The sequence below is a fragment of the Physcomitrium patens genome, chromosome 15 (assembly GCF_059467195.1).
Source record: "Physcomitrium patens ecotype Gransden chromosome 15, ASM5946719v1, whole genome shotgun sequence".
NCBI classification, from domain to species: Eukaryota; Viridiplantae; Streptophyta; class Bryopsida; order Funariales; family Funariaceae; genus Physcomitrium; species Physcomitrium patens.
In genome coordinates this window covers 13,409,781-13,426,358 of record NC_143424.1, presented here as the reverse complement: position 1 = coordinate 13,426,358, position 16,578 = coordinate 13,409,781, and the positions used below count along the sequence as shown (strand labels likewise).

Here is a 16,578-nt window from a genome sequence, read left to right as displayed (position 1 = left end):
GCAAATTCAACCAAAGTTGTCAACTTCCTTTTTGCATATTGATAGATAAAAGTATATTTCAAGAATTATATTAGTTTAATTATTTTTTAGTAGATAGTTTTCATTTGATAATTATTTTAGAACAATAGTTTCTGCTAGTGTGAATATATATATATATAGATATATGTATATATAATTTTTTGTAAGTATTTTAGGTCATAATGTGACATTATTTATGATGACATTGTCAATTCCCCTTTTGTTTCATGTGCCGATATTCATTGTTCCACACAACTCTCATTTTTTGACCTAAAAGTCCGACGTCATAAATCGAAGGTGTGAATAGGTCCACACGTTGCCATAAACCCCGCACCTCTCTTCCTACGAACCTTCGCGCCACATTCAAAAACCCACCCGCAAGGGCAATTCCGTTGGGGGGGGGGGGCATCGGAAAGGGGGAAAAGCCCCTATTTCTTCTTCATTCTACTTCTTCGCTTTTCGGAGCGACCGCAGCTTTTTTTTCCTCGCCACTGAGACCTTCTTCAGCAGTGCCAAATGGCCCGAGCCCACTTGTACACATCCTCATTCTGCTCTTTATGTCCTCTTCCAATCCCAGGCAAACTCGCTCGAAAAGGAGCAAAAAGGGGAACAGGCGCCTGCGAAAATGGAGGTTGATTCCTTGGGATCCCAAGGCAAGGTTGCGAGGTGTGGCGAGGCCGACCTGGCGGTGGCAGTGCAAAGCTCGCGCGGAATTGGTTTGCAGCACTTGAAAAGAGGTTTGCTGCCAGGGGGTTTGTCGTGGAAGGAGGAGGAGAATGACGATGATGACATGGTGATAGAATGAAAGTACTTATCCATGTGAGGGGAGAAAGGGCGAGGCTGCTCGTCGTCGTCGTCGACGACTCGTCGCGGTGTGTGTTGATGTAACGCTGATGGGGCCTCGTGCATCGCCGCTTGTCTAACAGGTGGCTGGGTCGCGAACCTCGCGATCTTGTGTCGCACCCACCCCCGCTCGTCGGCTGCGATGAGTTAAGCCCAACGCCCTTTACCAGGAGGGCGTACCGTCGGGGGAGATGGGAATGGAGGTGCGGGGAATTAGTAGCAGAGGCAGCTGTGAAGGTCGAGAGATGTGGGTGGCATTCCGTGAGTAGGCGGGGAGGTCAAGAATACCAGCTGCGTTGGAGGTGGGTTCTTGCGCCAGGCGCGCTGGAGCTCTAAGAGGTAGCGTTTCTGGCTTCGAGAGGGGTTTCCAACAATTGCAAGTCCTTGGGTTTAGTGGGTGCGGAATTGGGGTTGTGTGCAGGCTGGGGTACCACCCTGGTTTTGAATTGTGTTATGACGATGTGTTTGGAGTTGTGGGTTTTTTGCGGATAGCTCTGAGTATCTGGAGAGAGTGTGGAATCAACGTCAGCTGTGGTGATGGGATTACTCTGCTCAAACTTGTGAATGAACGACGAGCTTGGATGCAATTTTTGGTGGGCCGTAGTTGACCCTTCTGTGGCAGATTCATTGCCGAATTATCCTGGTTCCATGAATATTGATATATTTTTTAATGCCACCAGACTCGCAGTTAATCAATACTGCCTCTGATTTTGCTTTAATACGTTTTGGAGATGCTCGCCTTGTAGAAGACGAGTAACCGAAAGATTGTGAGTACGCTAGAGTAGATTCTGCTCGCGGGACATTTGGGTTTGGTGAAATCGAGTCTCTCGCAGCATCTGGCTATATTTTACAAAACTGTTAGTAACTGTTAAAGACTAGCACACGAGATGAACTGAAAGACGCAGATTGCCATATGGTTGATCAGTTTGACCCTATCCTTTGTGGGTAGTCAACATAACATGGCAATACGGTATGAAGAAGTATTGTTCTCGTTGGGTGGCAATCCATCGCTTCGATGTTGGGTCCAAAACCTGGTTGCAAACGGCGCCTTCCGACTATTAGACTGATATGTCGTGATGTGAGAGATGTGTTTGTTGGAACTGTTGAGGTGTGAACTTGATTTTAAGTCTATTGATTGGTTTACAAGAGTATGATGACGTTGTCTCGTTGCGGCGGAGAATGGTCCTCGATATGCGGTCTGATCCCTGAGCGACTGTAATAGTTTCTCGAAGGACTTCGTAAACCACAAATCATGTTCGTCACATATGAACATCATGAATTGTGGGCACCCTATATCGAGTGAATTTTTTTCAAGTGAAATTGTTTGGGTAGCTGTTGCCTCAATTGCTTTGAATCGAAGAAATCATTGCTTACACACAAATTGGGTTCGTATAATCTTGGAGCGTTGATGAGGTCTGTGTGGCTTCCTTCAGAGCAGTAGGTATGGCGTGGGGGGATTTGATGGACACCTTCTGCCGACCGGTGGAAGGGGGCATATGGGACACAAAGCTTGCAAGCGGGTTCGGTCCTTACACCCCATGTCTGCTCGACACTGTCATCATCAATTTCTCCAACTTGACCTTGATCTTCGTCTGCCTCTTTCGCATCCGTTCTCTGTTTTCCAATACTGCACCAAGTAAATTCAAGCTGAAGTCGTCAGGGGCACATTACTTCGCCATCCTCCTTGCTGCCTTCTGTGTTGGGGAGCCTATTGCGCAGATAGTCTTGAAGCTTTCTGCTGTGAACGGTGACAACTCGTCATCACTTCCCCCATTTGAGGTGCCCTTCTATCCTTGTCCTTTTTCCCCTCTCATTTTCTCGAATCAAAGCTCTTGAACCTCCGATTCTGTTGCCAAGCTCATGGTTTGGGTTTGTGAATCGTATGCAGATTACGTCCCTAGTATGGACATCCATCACGTGGACCGTTGTCTTGATAATGCTCTGTGCTGAGCTGAGGGTGTACACCAAGGTGTGGATATGGTATGTGCGCTTCACGCTCATTTACGGGCTGGTGGCGCATACCACCATGACGAGCTACATCTTCACTCTTCGAGACTATTACGACACACTTGTGAAGCAGTTGGTCTTTAGCCACTATGGTGTCTTAGCTCTCTTTAGTTTGTTTTACTTGTTCTACTTCCCAAGTCTCGAGCAAGTGGAGTACACGCCTGTTTCCATCCACGATGTAACCCTCGCGCCAGAGGATTACGAACCCCTTGCTGGAGGCAACAATGTTTGTCCGGAGTTTCAATCAAATATTGTTGCACGCTTGCTCTTCAACTGGATGACTCCACTAATGCAGGTTGGTTATAAACGGCCCATCAAGGACCCAGATGTATGGCAGCTGGATAAGTCGGATAAGACTGAGGAGCTTTATTCTACTTTCCATAGGTATCACCTCTTGAGCATAAACCTCACTGCTGCAGTAATTGCGATGGGTTTGAAAAAAGTCCATGAGAGCAAGAATAGTATGCTGAATTCTAGTATGCAGATGGGTATTGCATTTGATTCTGGTGTGCAGATGGTTGTTCGTCTAAGATATCCAACTTCTCCTATTCTCAGGTGCTGGGAAGACGAGCGTACCAAACCAAAGCCATGGCTACTCCGGGCCTTGAACCGTGCTCTCGGCAAAAGGTTTTGGATCGGGGGAATCTTCAAAATTTTGAATGATACGTGTCAGTTTGTGGGGCCAATCTTTTTGTCCCGCCTTCTAGAGTCTATGCAGAACGGTGAATCTCCAGAGAAGGGCTACATTTATGCAGCCACCATCTTCTTGGGAGTTATGGTTGGGGTTATCTGTGAGGGCCAATACTTTCAGAATGTGATGAGAGTGGGCTTTCGAACTCGCTCAACACTCGTAGCTGCTGTATTTCGGAAATCTTTGCGTCTTACTCCAGGCGGGCGCCGCGGCTTCACCACGGGGAAAATCACCAATCTTATGACCACCGACGCAGAGGCTCTCCAACAGATTTGCCAGCAACTTCATGGACTGTGGTCTGCTCCCATAAGGATCGTGGTTGCGGTTGTGTTGCTTTACCAACAGCTTGGCGTGGCCTCGATAATTGGGTCGTGTATCCTTGTGCTCATGTTTCCTGCGCAGACATTTATAATTTCCAAGATGCGATACCTGTCCCGAGAGGGTTTGCAGCGGACAGATAAGCGCATTGGGCTGATGAATGAGGTTCTCTCTGCAATGGACATTGTGAAATGTTATGCATGGGAGAATAGCTTCCGAGCTAAGGTGGGTCTCATCCGGAGTGACGAACTCAGCTGGTTCCGGAAGGCGCAGCTTCTTTCAAGTGTGAACAGCTTTCTTCTCAATAGTATCCCGGTTTTAGTCACAGTCCTAGCTTTTGGAATTTACACTCTGTTTGGGGGCACGTTGACACCCGCCAAGGCCTTCACGTCTCTCTCACTCTTCGCTGTGCTACGTTTTCCTCTCTTCATGTTTCCCACGCTCATCACGGCTGCAGTAAATGCAAATGTGTCACTCAAGAGGCTGCAGGATCTGCTCTTGGCAGATGAGCGTGTCTTGCAAGACAATCCCCCCCTGGAGCCAAACCTTCCGGCCATAGTGATCAAGGATGGGAACTTCGCTTGGGATGCTGACGGAGAGCGTCCAACGCTGTCACATATCAATTTGGAGGTTGCACCAGGGAGCCTTGTGGCAATTGTGGGTTCGACAGGGCAGGGTAAAACGTCGCTGATATCAGCTGCTCTTGGGGAGCTTCCGGCGATGTCTGGTGGCCATGTTGTGATCCGTGGCAGTGTTGCCTACGTCCCACAAATTTCCTGGATTTTCAACGCTAGTATTAGGGATAACATTCTCTTCGGAGCACCGTTCAATGCAGAGCGTTACTATCGCGCTGTGCACGCTTCAGCACTCGACCGAGACCTTGCTTCCTTACCAGGTGGTGACCAAACCGAAATTGGTGAGCGAGGGGTGAACATTTCTGGTGGTCAGAGGCAGCGAGTGTCGATTGCGCGCGCTGTCTATGCAGACGCAGATGTGTACATAATGGATGATCCCCTCAGTGCATTGGACGCCCACGTCGCGCGACAAGTGTTTGATACTTGTCTTCGCGATGAACTTAAGAAGAAGACCCGTGTGTTGGTTACCAATCAACTTCATTTCCTCTCCCATGTTGATCGCATTATCCTCGTACATGAGGGCAAAATCATGGAGCAAGGGACATATGAAGAGCTCATGGCCAATGGGCCCCTCTTCAAGCAGCTCATGGAGAACGCCGGCAGTATGGAGGATGTCCAGTCTGACGAAGAAGAGGCTCCGTTCATATTTGAAGGCCCTGAATCAAACGACTCTCGCAAGGTAGAGAAGAATCCCTCTCTGAGGAAACGCTCTAGTAGCCTGAAGAAGCACGAGAAAGAGAAGAAAGCCAAGGCTCTTCTCATCAAGCAAGAGGAACGTGAAACGGGGATCGTCAGCGTGAAGGTGCTCGAACGCTATAAAAATGCCTTGGGTGGCTTTAAAGTAGTGGGTGTTCTGTTTTTCTTCTATGTTGCTGCGGAAGTGGTGCGTCTCTCCACTAGCACGTGGCTGAGTGTCTGGACAGATGAGACGGAGCCAAAACCCAAGGGACCGCTGTTCTACAATGGCATCTACGCGGCTCTCTCTTTTGGGCAAGTATGTGTTACGCTGTCAAATTCTTTCTGGCTTGTGCTGTCGAGTCTCGCAGCGGCACAGAGAATGCACGATGGCATGTTGGGCGCGATGCTGAGGGCGCCCATGGGATTCTTCCATGCGAATCCAATCGGGCGGATAATTAACCGCTTTGCAAAAGATGTATCTGACATTGATCGCAATGTAGCCCTGTATACTAACATGTTTTTGACAACAGTGTTTCAGCTGTTATCCACTTTTGCACTGATTGGCTTTGTCAGCACCATCTCCCTTTGGGCCATTCTTCCTCTTCTGCTAGCTTTTTACGCTGCATATCTATACTTTCAATCCACAGCAAGGGAGGTCAAGAGGTTAGATTCCATTACGAGGTCGCCTGTTTACGCTCAGTTTGGGGAGGCTCTTAATGGTCTGGCAACTATCCGAGCGTACAAAGCCTATGATCGCATGGCGGGAGTTAATGGAAACACTATGGACACGAATGTCAGATTCACGCTTGTGAACATGAGCTCCAACCGATGGCTTGCTATTCGGCTGGATTTTCTCGGCGGGCTCATGATTTGGCTCACCGGTACGCTTGCTGTGTTCGGAAATTCCCGGTCAAATAACCAAGCAGCATTTGCACCTCAAATGGGTCTCTTGCTTTCTTATGCCCTGAACATCACCTCCCTCATGACTTCTACGCTCCGACTTGCTTCCATGGCTGAAAATTCCTTTAATGCTGTTGAGAGGGTGGGGAATTACACCGAGCTTGAGTCTGAGGCTCCCCTTGAGATTGAAGATCACCGCCCCCCGCCTGGATGGCCTCTTGCTGGGGCTATCTCATTTAAGAACGTTTCCATGCGTTACCGCCCTGACTTGCCTCCAGTTCTGCACAGCCTCACCGTCGACATTCGTTCTCAAGAAAAGGTGATTTAACTCTTTTGGCTGAACCTCAAATTTAGCATTGAATGCTTCATCTTCCAATGATTTGTGGTAGTCGGTTTTAGTGGCAAGGTTTTTGATCTTGAAACTTACGCCTTTTCGTTGCTTGTGTTTGAGAAGGTGGGAGTTGTCGGTCGGACTGGAGCTGGCAAAAGTTCAATGTTCAACACTCTCTTCCGAATTGTTGAACCTGAGTCTGGTGTGATTACGATCGATGGGGTTAATATCCTTCAATTGGGTTTGGCTGATCTTCGAAAAAGGTTAGGAATCATTCCTCAGACGCCCGTTTTGTTCTCAGGCACTATCCGGTTCAATTTGGACCCGTTTAATGAACACAATGATGCGGATTTATGGGAGTCGTTAGAAAGGGCCCACTTGAAGGACGCTATTCGTCGCAACTCCCAGGGACTGGACGCTGAGGTTGCCGAGGGGGGTGAAAACTTCAGCGTTGGACAGCGGCAGCTTCTGAGCTTGGCCCGTGCCCTCCTTCGTCGATCAAAAATTTTGGTGCTGGATGAGGCAACGGCAGCTGTTGATGTCGGCACAGATGCCTTGATTCAAAAAACCATCAGGGAAGAGTTCAAGGCGTGCACAATGCTCATCATCGCGCATCGCATCAATACCATCATCGACTCTGATAGGATTTTGGTCATGGATGCGGGTCGCTTGGTTGAAATTGATACTCCTGAGGTGCATTTTCTTTCTTTTATCTTTTCGAATTTTGTGTTCCAGTTTTTTAGCTTGCATTAAGGTTGCTGGTTGGACACGAACTACCAGCTTCGGATGGATTTAGAATTCTTCCAATTGAATCTCCCTTCGTTTTCTCATTATATGCGTAGGGTCTTCTTTCCAAAGACGACTCCATGTTTTCTAGCATGGTCCGGAGCACAGGAGCTGCCAACGCTCGTTACCTGCAGAGCATCGTCAAGGGCGAGGTGGACATCAAGGCCGATCTGGAGCAGAAAGCTGAGAATGTACGCCGCCGGGGGGCAGCATCTTCCAGGTGGGCTACTGCTGCCCAATGGGCGCTCGCCATGTCCCTCACAGCCTCCCAGCAAGATCTCACTCAAATCTGTGAGGGTGAAGGTGAAACCACCATCCTTGAGCGAACGCGCGATGCAGCGCAGACTCTCTACCAGGTACTCTCCGGCCAACACGATAGCGCCATCTCGGAATCTCTGCTGCAACGGGAGGTCAGTGAGGATCGCTGGTGGCTTGCTCTTGTGCGTGTTGTGGAAGGACTGGGTGTGATGAGCAGGCAAGTGAGGAATCGTCTCTACCATACCAGTGAACCAGCCCCTCTGGACTGGACTCACCTTGGCTTGACTGGATCCCCCACATGAACATTTCACATTGGAGTCAGATCTACTCTTGTTTAATTATCTTTCTTCCTTATTCTCACAGAAAGACTCGGCCTGTGTGAGACACCTGGTATCTGAGTCATCTGTGTTTGCGGAGCTTAGTTTTCCCTGTTGGATTGTGATACTGTCCAAGCGGGGACTTGGATGATGCGGTGATTTATCGTCTTTGAGGTCATTTCCGAGGATTGGCTTTGAGTGCATTGACGCTCTAAAACCCCGATAATGGCGAAATTCACTGCTGTAGAGCATAGAGCATTAGGAAGATAATCGTTTTGTATTACAGTGCCTTAGTGAACTGGTTATGTCACACATTCTTGTGGTGGTATGGGTGCGCCATGCTTATAGCTCTATCAAGTCTTTTCGAACATTTGTAATTATCACAGCTGTGAAGCGATTTGAACATAGGTGGAGACTTATCACTCCTCCATTACTTTCTGGAAAAGCTCGAAGAGAATTAAAATGTGATTCCAAGGCTGTGAATTGTAACTTTTATACCCTCTCTACAAGTATTCTTTCGAATGCATGTGAACATCAGGTTCAACATCCACCCCGTGTACGATTAAGAAATTCAAGTGGCTCTCATCTATTGTTTTCAAGACGCAAAAGTTGATAGTTGAAAGTGTTTGTACCCCTAAGACAGTCTACGTGGAGATTTGTTTCTGTTCACCAAAAATGAAGCGTGCACGACAAAAGTGTATCAAGAATGTGTCGAACGCCTTTGTGTGGAATGCACAAAACTTGGAAGTTTCATCACAGTTACGTACTTGTTGGGTGATTTTTCTACGTAAAAGCGTGTGGGGTACTTTGAACAATGAAAAATAAGGTTATAATGTTTATATCTCCGTTTCGTGCTACACATCAACTCCGCAAATGCTCTGGCACAACTCTTGAAAAGAAAAAAAGATATTCTTTGTACTAAATTAATAAACACAACACAGAAATGAATGCACCCACCACCAACTCCACCTAGAGATCAAACCGCGAAGGAACCAGCTGAGGGCTTCCCCAGTCGTGTCCCACTGATCTTTAGTGGGAGGATGCATGCTCGATCCCAATCTTGTACCCAGGTGCAGGCCCCACCGAGCCACATGTTACACGATTCCGGAGTCATGAGAGCCTGCCATACGGCGAAATCAGTTCGTGGACCCATGTTTTTTGTGATTATTAAATCTGAGACAAGAACGTGGTTGGAGGATGGGATCTGGCACGGTGGAGGAGAGCCACGCCACATCTTACAGACCCTGGTTGCCTATTTTTTGCGGTGGCAAGATCATGGGTGGGGCAAATAGCCACGCCAATTTTGCCTTTCGAGTCTTTGAAGTTGGTCGGGTGGGATTACGCTCCGCTCGGTGTGCTGTCTAGGAGTAAACTGACGAGGGACTTTCTGCTAAACAGAGGCTGCCAAGTGCAAATCTACAAGCTTCTCATGTCAAACCGATAGATTAGAAGCCATGCAGATCTGTGCATTGGTCGTAGCTCTGAAGAACATTCACACACACGCACACAGCAATCGAGAGAGAGAGAGAATGTGTGTGTGTGATTGTGTAAGTTTGTCAGTGTTGGTCCGGCTTTGAGAAGCCTGCATGCAGCGTGTAAGCAGGGGCAGGGGCATGTCTGCTCTGCTGCGACTGTCGTGAGGATTTGGTCCTCAGAGACCAATGCACTCCATTTTTAAATTCTTATTTTGACTTCCCAAGCTGCAATAAACTATTTTCGAGGTGGGATCCACACCGTTTTCGTAGAAACAGAAGACCCAACTGGGAGTTGGAGACCATGAAATGGATCCCTCGTGAGATGCACGCCCTCGTGCTCAGCCTCCCTGGCCTTGCAACACGACAACCTCTCATTCCCCGCGTCTCTTGCTTGCGTTATGTGTGACTTTCGGCGTCAGAAGCTTGCGGAAGCAAATCAAAAAAAGGAAAAAAGATTTTGTGTTAGGATTTGTAGCCATCCAGTTCATGTGCACATGCTCATCTGCCCTGCAGTCAAACCATGACAACATTTGCATGCCAACAGTGGAAGAAAAATATGTCCTTTTTCCTTTATTTATATATATATATATATATATATATTTATATATCACAGAGTTGCAAGTCCAACATTGTTGAATGCCTTTTGCTGTAAGTGAGAGTAAGAACAGTGAGGGATGTATGACAGTGGATACCACTTTGTGCTGTTAGATGGATAAGTTAATAACACATAATATTGTATATAGAATGGAATATTTATAGCTAGAGAGAGAATGGTTAATTTGTTGCTTCTAGTTACTAGAGAGATTTTATGCAAAAAAAATTACATATGCTAAGATATAAAGAATATCCATGTATTTTTTATTATAGCAAATCTATCCCTCATTTTTGTGATAATAGCAAATGTACCCTCAAATACAATAAGGTATTGACAAGCTTTCATTTTTAGTTGTCATTTAGGGCCCAAACCGCATGCATTTTGCCATGCAATTTTTGGCCTTACATAGTTTTTGGCTTTTAGACAATTGCAAAAATTTAGTCTCCTTTTCTTTTGTTCATTTATACACCACAAGGGTGATACAACTTGTAGACTCTAGACTTCTCAATGTACACATCTAATTCAACCACATCTTTAAAATGCCTTTGGTGGTGGATTGACATTGAAAAAAATATGCTAATCAAATTCTTTACATTGTAAAACTTTGGCATCTTGCTGCATCAATATAATATAGAATTATGTATTGGAATGACATTCAAAGTGAGAAATAATTGTTTTTTTCTCACAAGAGTGAAGAGAATAGTTTTGCAACTTATGGGTTTCACAATTTGGAGATGGAGACTATTGGCATGGATACCATACAAGTTGAGATTCTCTCTTACAAGCTTGCATTCTACAAGTGTGTGTAGTATGTTTAAAAGCATGAAATACACAAGGTACAAACAATGCATTGAAATCCATAGTGGATTAAAACCAACTTCTCTCATCCATAGTTGTGCTTAGACTGCATGAAAGGATGAGCTTTACATGCCTTCTACTGTCATGTTGCCTCAAATCACCATAGCATCCACAAGTTTGTTGAAAACTAGACAAGGGCAAAATCTACACAACAAAATGCATGAATTTGGGTCCCAAATGACAACTAAAAAAAGAAGATTGGTGAAACCTTATTACATTCAAGGATATATTTGCTATTATCACAAAAGTAAGGAATATATTTGTTATTATTAATATAGAAATATTCTTGATATTTCAATATATTTGAGATCTATATGAGATATTTTTTGTTAAACCTATAAGTATATTAATTTTACTATCATAAATAAATTATTTAACTTAAAATAAAATACACTTATTTTTAAAAATATCCAAAAATATAATGAATCATAAGTAATTCAAGATTTATAAAATAATTATTCTATTAATTTTTTTAAAATAAATATTAAATCATTTAGATTCAAAAATTAGATAAAGTATAAAATTTTAAGCCTCCTATTAATTTAAAATTTTAAAATAAAATTCAAAGTAAATTAATACAAAATATTATATCGATAATAAAATTCTAATTATGTGTTTTTATATTAGTTATGTTTAATTCTTGTAGTTAAGATAATTCTTTTCTTTATATATATATATATATATATATATATGTTTAAGAATGCAACTAAATTAATTATATTTTGATAGAATATTTTTTAAATTAATTAATACATAACGATGATGCAAGAAAAATGACATAAATCTATCATAATCATAGTAATCATAAAAGATTCTATCTCTATTTGATCTCCATTGTCTACTTCTTTAAAATAAAGCAATAGAGATTTTCTATGTTTAGATATCTTTATATTATATAGAAGTTTATGTAATATCCTATAAAAATTATTTTGTGATTTTGTTTTCCAAATTTTTTATCTATTTTTTATTATTTCTATTATATATATGTATATATATTATTTATCTATTTTATAAAATTAAATTGTATTACAAAAAATATATTACATACTATTATAAAATCCAAATAATTTCTTTTATTGATTTATTATAAATAATAATAATAATAATAATAATAATATATACATAGTCTCTTAGTTAATAAATTGTTAACTTCTAAAAACTACCAAAAAAAAAGATGATACTTCCATCACATTAAAAAATAATTAAAACGTTATCCCCTTTTAGATTCATTTTTTCTTTGTTGTGTTGATAGGAATTTTTCGAAGAAAATTCATCAATAATATTATTTGGAAATTAATAATATAATTTATAATTAAAAATAAATCCTTATATAAATACTTAATTTTACGATTACAAAACTTAAAACCTATAGCTTTATTAATAGTATATAAAATAATAATTATAAGCCACTAATTTGTTATTATTATCATCTAAGTTGATAAAATAAAATTTATTTTAAAATATTTGATTTAACTTTGCATGTAAGCATTATTATCTAATACAAGCTAGTAAGATTTAAATTAATAATGTAATTTACAATATCATGTCACATGGCTAATAGATTGGTATTTCAGTCATCAAATATAATCAAAGATTTTTAAATCTAAATAGATGTTGCTTTATATAATGTTATCTCTATAGTTATATAAAATAAAAATAAAAAATTATAAATTATTTTTTAAATCTTGTTGGAAAAACCTTGGCTTCAAATATTAAGTTGGTTTATGAGTAGGCCAAAAACCAAGAGCAAATTAAGAAAAATGACATATTTAAACTATACTTATCAACCACAAGCCAAAATTTAACACTACTACACTAAAAATATTAGTCTGCTATAATTTAATAAATTTAAAACATAAAATTATAGTTAAATTCTAGAAATAAAAATTATAATAAATATATTTTAGTTGATAAATATTTTGTAAATTTTCTTTATTATAAGTTAGGTGTTTTTTATTAATAAAAATATGTTGATTCAATCCATTCCATACTTTTTATTTTTTATTTTAAGCATACCACCACATACCATGCTATAAAATATACATAATATATATTTTTTGATTTAAGGCGAATAAAATATTTTTATAATATTGAATTATAAGGTGAATAAAAATAAGTTTATATTAATATTATTCCTTTTTTTTGGATAATTTATTGAATATAAAGATAATTTCAAGAATTAAATTTAAAAAGTACCTTTGCAAGATTATACATTGAATTTTTTTTTTTATTTTCTTTATAACTTTCCAATTAAAATTTTAGATCAGATTTAAATTTACTTCCAACATAAAGCACAATAGAAGATGGAGTTAGAATACACTTATCTGATTTAAGAAAATTTCACACCCTCATACTAAGTAATATTTATTACAGAATAAATTTAATCTGTCTTCATAAGCTTCATAATTATTTTCTCTAAAAAAGTCATGGAGAAAAATTATTCATTTTATTATCCATGATTGTACTGTTTTTTTTTTTTCTCTCTCTCTCCTTTACTACAATAACAACAAAAAATAATCTGTATTATCATTTTATTTCCCAAGAAAGTTGTTAAAGAAGTAATAAAACCCAAGTTACATATAATTTAGAGGTCTCACAAGATATTTATAAAGTAAAATTTATTTATCCAGTTTCTAAAACATTACTTTTATTAGAAAGCAATTTTTTTATTAGCTATGCATTGCCATTAAATTAAAGGATGATCTTTCCACTTATCAACAAAGAATAAAATAAACATATAAAGACTGTTATTTAGAATCTATCAAAACATTTATTAATTTAATTTTAATTTTAAGTTTTTTTCATGTATTAATAATTTAATTAATATTAAAAATACTTATTTGAATTTTTCGTAAATTAATTTTACAAGTGATATAGATGATTTTTCTCAATTCTATTGCTCAAACAACAAACCAAGTTGATTTTTTAGTTGAAATTGTAAAAATACATAAAGCACATAAATTGTTGTTGTAATGCTTTGTATTTTTGTGTACTTGATTAAAAAAAATAGATTCAATTATTTTTTAAATATTTTTTTAATTCTAAAAAAACCACAATATAGAATATTTTGTAATAAAAATAAATTGAAATTGAAATTTAAAAACCTAGATAAAAAATCTATATTGCCTATTTTTTAATAATATTTAATATTATATTAAATATTATTTTTAAATAAAATGTGTTGATTTAAAATAACACGTCATATATTTGATTAATAGAATACTAATTAATACTAGGATAAAATTATGATGATGAATTTTGAAGTTAATTAGAATAGAAGTTAATGGCATTTATAGTCAACAAGATAACGCTACTTTCATATGAATGCCAAATCCTTAGAGAAATTATTTCTACATCATAAGTGATCTTAGAATTATTAGGTCAAATTTGGAAATTATTGTAAGCGGTAAACAATAAAGCAGTGGTACTATCTAGTGTAACTAAGTTAAATAAAATATAGTAATGTTGTTTGGTATGTACTTAAATTTAGTAATTTAAAAAAACTAATAATAATCTTAAATGATAAATTGTATGTGTAGTGTATCATGTATTAGTTTAAAAAATCAATGATTCAATTGAGTTCCAATTTAACAGTTATATGATATGCTTGAGATTGACACTGTATAGAAGATGCTACTTTTTTGGTATTATTAGCCAAGTTTGTAATAAAATAATCTATATTTTTTAATACCAAAATAGTTAACTTAATAATTCAAACCATCCCAAAAAAAGATACCATCAAAATTTGTACATAGAAATTATATTTTAAATAATTTTAAATACATAAAATGAACACTTCATTACTAATCATCAATCATTGAAATAAATATGATTTAAATCCATGATTGCAATCATTAAAAGTGGAATAAAATAAAAATCCAATCGAGCATGCAAAAAATGTATCTAAGCTTATTATACAATAAAGAATTAAAACGTCTCATGAATTAGTAACTTGAGAGAATTTGTACAACCCTAAAATAAACATTTGGACCCAAATCTCCGAAGGATAAGTATTAAGAGCATCATAAAATCATGAAAAATAAGCCATAATATTCCTATACAAAGGCACCTAAAGAAATTGCCACGTCGGAGGGTGGAAAATAAATTAAATGTATAAAAAATTAAAATCAATACGGGTCCAGAAAATCCTGTCCAAGACTTGGGTTCCCTATTGGAACGAATGGGAACGCGAACGAGACTCGTTCCCTTCCAGCCATCGAAAAAATAACGGGGCAATTCGAATCCCGGGTTCTGGAGACCCGACATGCGCACCAGATCTCGGGGCCCATCCTTCACCCCCTCCACGTCACCCTCTCCTCCTCACCCGACCCGCTCAAGATGGAAACCTTGATTGAACCCACGTGTTTTAATTCCATTTTTGACACGTTCCATATTTAGCCAAGCCTCCTCCTGAAATCCCTAAGGTGGTTTCGCTCTTTTCATCTACAGGTGGTGATGGGCCCCACTCTCACAGATATAGGGTTGACCTTGATTCTCGATGAATATGGACGAATGAAGAAATGTAGGCGGTAATAGGTCGGGATGTTTGGTGGCGAGGCATTAATGGGCTTGGGGCAACCGTGGGTGGCCATCAGGGGATCGTAGCATTGTTTGTATCTCGAGGGCGTATGTATTCGTCAACCTATTGGTTACGAATACGATCAGGGGCTACGAGTGAAGTTCTATTTGTCCTTTTGTTTTTGGATATGGGACAAGGAAGGAGGGATATTGCTGGCATATTTAGATTTGGGGTATCAAAATCAAGAATATGTTTGTTTTTTAAAAAAGTTTAAAAAATTCTAATTTAATTGATTGAAGTATGTTGGTTACTTTCAATTCTTTAAGATATGGTTAATTATATGAATGCAAACAGTGGAATTAGCTGTAAGGTATCTGATCATTGCTCATGGAATTTCTGTGAAACACAATTCTAAAATTTCAATATAAAATAGAAGAAAAAGATTAAGGAAAGAAATTGACAGAACAAACCAATATATATTTATACAAACATATGATACTTATATTATTTGATGCTATTTCTTTATTATATAAAATTTAGGTTTCATTTATTAGTAATATAAGTAAAATAAAGTAAAATATTGAATATATATATATATACATATATATATATATGTTACAATGAACTATAAGTGATGTACCATTACCTTCATTAGTTTTAAAACTCCATAGACACAAATTGTAAACAAAAATAAGTTGTTCCAGACTTACCAAATTTTATAAAAGTATTACTTCCAAAAATAAAAAATTATCTTAAGTTAATTCATGATTAAAAACAAAATAAAAAATAAAAGATATGTAATAGAATATAATTGTACTTAATTAATAATTTTGAAAATAGAATTTTATTTTTTTACCAAAATAAGGTTTTTAACAACTTACAAATGCCATTATTGTGTATTGGAGTAAGATTAAAAGATCTTTTCATATCTTATATTCTAATTGGAAATTTTAAATACCATGGTAAAGTAATTTTTTAAAAAGTATAACAACTATTATAAAATAAATATACCATAACCAATAACTAATAAGAAACAAGTGTATTAGTGTCATGTAGGTTTGAGCACCTTGATAATACATTATAGTTAAGACCAAGGCCTTAAGGTCTACGTTAAACATGCTTATACTAAATTATAAGGCTAAGAAGATTTTAAACATTTCATTAAATAAAATCTTATTTATAAAAATAAAAATTTATTTTATTAAATTAATATTTTAAAAATTAAAAAAAATATAATTTACATATAGTAATTTAATATTACATATTCTTGTTGTGATTAAAAATATTTAAAGATTAATATTTATATTGATATTTTATAGAGTTATTCATATAATTATAATATCTAAAAT

At 38.2% G+C, this 16,578-nt stretch overlaps 1 protein-coding gene across 2 annotated transcripts; it reads left to right on the top strand.

The window, feature by feature from the left end:
• The first annotated feature begins 889 nt into the window (after positions 1-889).
• On the top strand, positions 890-8,227 carry LOC112292370 (ABC transporter C family member 2). 2 transcript variants are annotated; one of them, XM_024540761.3, is made up of 6 exons: positions 890-1,200; positions 2,295-2,640; positions 2,750-3,252; positions 3,424-6,409; positions 6,545-7,114; positions 7,264-8,227. In XM_024540761.3, exons 2-6 carry the CDS (start codon positions 2,305-2,307, stop codon positions 7,765-7,767), a joined length of 4,899 nt encoding a protein of 1,632 aa, XP_024396529.1. In that variant the 5' UTR covers positions 890-1,200; positions 2,295-2,304; the 3' UTR covers positions 7,768-8,227. The 2 variants fall into 2 exon arrangements, with proteins under 2 accessions (XP_024396529.1, XP_024396530.1); XM_024540762.2 differs by having other exon boundaries at positions 1,060-1,200; positions 2,300-2,640.
• Positions 8,228-16,578: the final 8,351 nt, after the last annotated feature.

Coding starts and splice junctions, on each gene's coding strand:
- LOC112292370 (XM_024540761.3), top strand. CDS start 2,305: ATGGCGTGGGGGGATTTGATGGACACCTTCTGCCGACCGGTGGAAGGG. Junction 2,641..2,749: donor CATCACTTCCCCCATTTGAG/GTGCCCTTCTAT, acceptor AATCGTATGCAG/ATTACGTCCCTAGTATGGAC. Junction 3,253..3,423: donor CTTTATTCTACTTTCCATAG/GTATCACCTCTT, acceptor TCCTATTCTCAG/GTGCTGGGAAGACGAGCGTA.